General features: G+C 46.8%; 1 protein-coding gene across 1 annotated transcript in view; it reads left to right on the top strand.

Moving 5' to 3' along the window:
- Positions 1 to 691: 691 nt before the first annotated feature.
- The window catches only part of parp14rs3 (poly(ADP-ribose) polymerase family member 14-related sequence 3), a 46610-nt gene continuing 41301 nt past the window's right edge, over positions 692 to 6000 (top strand). Inside the window, exon 1 of the mRNA XM_042336201.1 lies at positions 692 to 1032. Coding sequence (XP_042192135.1) covers positions 858 to 1032 — 175 coding nt within the window. The 5' untranslated portion in view covers positions 692 to 857. The remainder of the gene's footprint in view (positions 1033 to 6000) is intronic.

Raw genomic sequence — 6000 nt, 5'->3', positions numbered from 1 at the left:
TTTTGTTGTTGTTGATTCTCTTTTTGAATCGATCACCATTTATACAGTTGGGTAGGTGACCTTTCACTTATTGTCTTTTGCAAGACGGTTCCTTTATATAAAAAAAGGCAATACAACAACAACAAAATTATATTTATAGAGCACCTTTCATGTCAGGAGGACATCCCAAAGCGCTGAACAGTCAGGTGTCGTGGCCCGAGCATGGGGGCGGGGTGGTGGACAGTGCCGGTCATGGCGCGGATGTGGGGAAGAAAGGACAGCTCAGGGTCAAACAAGACACCCAGGTTCCTGACTGACTTAGTGAGGTTGAGTGTGCAGCCGTGGAGGCTGATGCTGCCAGCGCTCTCCTGTGTTAAAACAGCTGCAGACTATTTTTCCATGAGAAAATGATTGGTAAGGAATGAAAACAGTTTGCTGTTTAAAAACAGTCTGTTGTTTCCCATCCTTGAGAAAGGATCCCCTGTGAAGCTACTCACAACCAGGTCCCATCATATCCTATGAGATCGATTATAGGTCTCAAAAATATAAGCATCGCAAATATAATTATTTGACACATTCATTACAGAATCCTACAATATGTACTGCCCCCACGCCCCCACCTCAGCCCATGTGATTTGGGAGGTGGCTAAATATTATATTTGAGTGCATTTTCAACTTTCAGTTTCAGTTAAGATAAAGTTAACACAGGAGGAGATGTATTTCCTGCCAGCAGTCGATTTGAGAGTTTTAACAAACTTTTTAAGGAAACGCCAAACAAAATTGTTCTGAGGAACTTCGTTGTTTGAGGCTGGACTGAAGCCTGAGGGCTTTATCCCTCCCTGGTGAAGTGGAGAAGGGGAAGGGAGAAACAGGGAGAAATGGCAGAATTTCCTGTGCTGGTGGATGGTTTGCCTGCAGATCTGGATGTGGACTCAATAAGGAATAAACTTTCCATTTATTTCCAAAGCAAAAGGAAATCTGGAGGCGGAGAGTGTGAGGTCAAAGTACATCAGGACCCTGGGAAAGCCTTGGTGTATTTCAGAGTCGAGGAAGGTAAGAATATAATAATAATAGTAATCCTTGCATTTGATATAGTGCTTTTCACGTCTTCTCGACGTCTCAAAGCGCTTCACAGAATAGATTGTAAAGGGAATTGACTGTATATTTGTGAGCGAAATGCGGCAGCCAATTGTGCACAGCAGTGTCCCACAAACAGTCATGGATTGAAATGACCAATTTTTAATGTTTTTTTTGAGGGATTATTATCAGGCGTGTGGAGTAAGGAAACTTGCCCAAGGTTTCACCCTGTGCCGGGAATCAAACCGAAGTCTCTGGCTTGCGAAGCGAGTGATTTCCAAAGCCTTGGTGTAACCACTGAGCTACAGGACTCCATTCACGCCACTCGGCGCAGTCTTCACACAGCAGAACGATCGTTTTTTAATTTTCTCTCCCAGTCGATGAAGTATGATTCTGCCGAATCTGTATTGTATAAATACTGTAATAATAATAATCCTTTGCGTTTTTATGGCGATTTATCGCGTCTCACTGAGTCATCTCAAAGCGCTTCACAGGATTTTACTGTAAAGGGTAGTGATTGTGTAAGAATTGCTGGCCAAGATACAGGGGGAAATTCCATTCTATTTTTGAATAGTGCTGAATTACTTCATTGGAGGATCGATGATCGGCAAGAACAAAGGGAGAAGATCCCTTCTCTTTACGATTAATGTAATGGGATCTTTAATGTCCACCTGACTATAATAATAATAATAATAATCCTTGCATTTGATATAGCGCTTTTTCACGTCGGGAGGACGTCCCAAAGCGCTTCACAGAACACCCTGTAAAGTGAATTGACTGTATATTTGTGGGCGAACGCGGCAACAACAACCACAAGAAAATGACATTTGCAAAGTGCCTTTCACGTCGGGAGGATGTCCCAAGGCGCTGAACAGTCGAGGATCAGGACCCGAGTGTGGGGGGTGAGGGGCGGGGGGCAGGGTTAGGATGAGGGATGACAGAGGGGTTAGGAGGGCGGCTGAAGGCACAGTCAAAAAGGAGGGTCTTGCATCGTGCTTTGAAGGGGGCAAGAGAGGGAGCGAGGCGAAGGGATAGTGGGATGGAGTTCCAAAGGATGGGGGCAGAGAGGCTGAAACTCCAGCTGCCAATGGTAGAGCAGGTTGGGCAGGAGACATGGAGCAGGCGGGAGTCTGCTGAGCGGAGAGAGCGGACAGGTTGATAGGGGGTCAGCAGGACAGAGAGGTAGGAGGGGGCAAGACTGTAGAGGACCTTGAAAGTGACGACGAGGATTTTGAATTCTATCCTCTGAGGAATGGGGAGCCAGTGAAGCCAGGCAAGGGTGGGGGTGATGGGGTCACGGAGCCTGGTGCGAGAGAGGACGCGAGCCGCAGAGTTCTGGATGATCTGCAGCTTGCGGAGGGAGGAGTTGGGGAGGCCGACAAGAAGGAAGTTTCTGTAGTCGAGCCTTGAGGTGACGGATGCGTGTATGAGGGTTTCGGCAGCCTGAGGGGTGAGGCAGTGGCTGAGTCGGGGAATTTTGTAGATGTGGGGGAAGACAGAACGATCGGCATTGAGCAGTGCTTCCCCAGAGTTTAAAGTCCTGACGGCGGGGGCTTGAACCCACTACCTTCTGGCTCAGGGGCAAGAGTACGAGCAACCGCGACTGACTGATATCTGATTGTGACTTCCTCTTCAGATAAGGCAGTCAGCTTGTCAGACTCTGCGCTGTGTTTAGATCTTTAGGGCAGGGGGTGATTTCAGTTTGCGGATCCCAAAGAAACCTTTTAACTTGCACGATTCTCCGAGATCTTTGCCCAGTAAGAGAGAGACTCCGCACGCACTTTGAGCGGGAATTCATGATATGGTGCTCAGGAACTGAATTATCAAACTCAAAACCAAGGGGAGGGGGTGGGAAATGGAACAGGATGGGAAAGGGCGAGGGGGAGGAGGCTATTCTGAGGCCAATTGTCGTTTGACCTTAATCTACCTGAGAGGTGAAAGGCAGGTATCGCTACCTGTTTATATCCCTGTCTCCGTCTCTGTCTCCATCGCTATTTCAAAAAAAAAAATTCTTTCTGGATGTTTGAACTAAAATTCCTTCATTAAATCCGCCTTACCAAACCAAAACAAAATGAATGAAGTGTCTCATCTCTCGGATTGGCACAGATTAGCGACAGCATTTGTCGCCAATACCAACGTATATCGACAAAAATGCAGTCACTACACGTAATAGTAAAATCCCTGTGAAGCGTTTTGAGACAATCATGAAGGGCGCTATGCAAGCTCAAGTTGGGGTTGCTCTTATATCAAATGCGTAACATTCACTTCATTTCTAATTAGTTTTGTTTCGCAGTGCCTGGAGACGTTTCTGTGAAAGGAGTGACTCACTGTTATTCTGGCTATATCCTCCTTGTATCTGTTTGGCATGAAATCTAATTTTAACTTAGCGATAAAAATATAACTACGTGAAAGATACGTTAAAGGTCCTGAGGCACTATTGGGAAAAGAGAAGGGAGTTTCTCCTGATGTCCTGGCTAACAATCTCCCCAGATAAAATTGATGATTGCACTTCATGGCTGTTTGTGGGAATTTTGTGCTGTGCACAAATTGGCTGTTGCTTTAGCCTACAAAATACCCAGTCACTACACTTTATAGCAGAGTCAAAGGTGCTATGTCAAATGGAATTTTTATTTATTAATATCTCCATTTAGGCTTATCTTTATAACCCCGAGAGGTCCAAGACGCTACCCTTGTGAAGGGCACCATATAAATGCAAGTTATTATTGTTATCAGCGGCAAGTACAGTATACACCAAACTCCTCAATAAGGTGGGGAAAATATTGTAAATTTGGGGTGTGTTAATCAACTACCTTGTGCTAATGTGCCAGTAATGATTGGTCATCAATTTAGAGACCTTATATTGATTAACACAATGAATGACAATGACTGCTCAACCCCACTCATAAAAGAAACAGGAATTGGCATACTTTGGGGGTAAGAACATGAAGACACGGGTCACAAACAAGTTCTCTGATAAACGGCCTCTCTGCATATAGAAGCCAGATTTTTGGGGTATAAAAGAAGGAGTTTTAGTCAGTATCAGTAAGACATAGATCTGACCGACTCCCAGCTGCTCTCCCAGGAGATATGGTAACTGATCATTACTCATCCTCGGAAACCTGATTACTAACATTGTTTTGCGTCTTGCGATAGTGGGTTGTTTTTTGGATGTTTATTAATGTAGAAATGCAATAAGGAACCAATTCTTTAACATCCAAATTGGTGCATTGTGTAATCATTAATTAAATAATAAACAGATTTCTTCCCCCTCTCTTTTAGATTGTTTTGCTGTAGATGTTTCCCCCTTCTGGATTCACCCCCCCACCCTCTCTAGACTCCCCCCTCCCCCTGTCTCATTTTGCACTGGACGAAAAGAATGCCAGTCAGCTTGACAAACCCGCTCCACTGCTTGTGGTATTGCAGAGTCCTGCAGCTCAGTGGTTAGAGCACTCACTTTGCAAGTGAGAGACCTGAGTTCAATTCCAGGCAGAGGGCGAAACCTTGGGCAAGTTTCCTTACTCCACACAGAGCCTAATAATAATCCCTCCAAAACCACAAACAATAATAAAATTGGTCATTTTCAATCTACGACTGTTTGTGGGACATTGCTGTGCGCAATTGGCTGCCGCGTTCGCCCACAAATATACAGTCGATTCACTTTACAGTGTGTTCTGTGAAGCGCTTTGGGACATCCTCCCGACGTGAAAAGCGCTATATCAAATGCAAGGCTTATTATTATTATTATTATTATTATTGCGGCAGCTCTGTTAGACTCTCAATCTCATTCCTCCATTCTTTCACCACATTTTTAGCATTTCCCTGACGCACCTATTACACCTTGTTTGATTTTTGTTATTTTAAAAATAATATCTTCGTTCAGGTTCTTTTCCAGATATTTATCCTTTTTTTTACATATAAAAACACAGAACTACACAGTTACATAGAATGATGTGGCATGGAAACAGGCCCTCTATACTCCACACAAGCCCCTTACCTTCCTGTTTGCTCTACTGGCTCCCTATCACAGAACGGTTCAGCTTCAAGATCCTCACGCTCATCTACAAATCCCTTCACTCCCTAGCTCTCTGACCTGCTTACTTCCCACTCCCATCACCCACCACCTCCGCTCAGCTGGCTGGGGCCTCCTACTTGTCCCTCGTCCCTTGTCTTCGGAACATCGCCAGACTACGGCACTACCTCACCCCTCACGCTGCTGAAACCCTGGTCCACGCCTTTGTCACCTCAAGGCTGGACTATGGGAACTCTCTCCTCGCCGGTCTTCCCGCCACCTCCCTCCACAAGCTGCAGGTCATTCAGAACTCTGCAGCTTGTGTACTGTCCCGCACCAGGCTTCGGGACCACATCACTCCTACCCTCGCTCGCCTCCACTGGCTCCCCATCCCCCAGAGGATTGATTTCAAGATCCTCATCCTCACCTACAAGGCCATTCACGGCCTTGCTCCCTCCTACCTCTCCAACCTACTATCCCCCTACCTACCTGCCCGTACCCTCCGTTCCTCTGGCTCTGGTCTGCTCCACGTCCCCCGCCCCAACCGCCCTACCATCGGTGGTCGGGCCTTCAGCCTCTCAGCCCCCAGGCTCTGGAACTCCATCCCCCAGTGCCTTCGCCGCTTCCTCCCTTTCCTCCTTCAAGGCCGGTCTCAAAACCTTTCTCTTTGACCGTGCCTTCAGCTCCCCTCTCGACTCTCTTCCCCTTCCTCGCTCCCTCCCTTCCCTCCCCCTGACCATTTCCCCCCTCCTCTCTCCCTCCCTTCCCTCCCCTCACCCTGACCATTTCCCCCCTGCTCGGGTCATGACCCAACTGTGCAGCGCCTTGGGACGTCCTCCTGACGTGAAAGGCGCTTTATAAATGGAATCTTGTTGTTGTTGTTGTCCCCTCCGCTCCACCATCAGCTGTCGTGCTTTCAACCGCTACACCCCCAA

The sequence above is a fragment of the Callorhinchus milii genome, unplaced genomic scaffold, assembly GCF_018977255.1.
Source record: "Callorhinchus milii isolate IMCB2004 unplaced genomic scaffold, IMCB_Cmil_1.0 Scaffold6, whole genome shotgun sequence".
Classification (NCBI taxonomy): Eukaryota; Metazoa; Chordata; class Chondrichthyes; order Chimaeriformes; family Callorhinchidae; genus Callorhinchus; species Callorhinchus milii.
The sequence above is the reverse complement of the archived record's forward strand: the minus strand, read 5'-3'. Positions and strand labels throughout refer to the sequence as shown.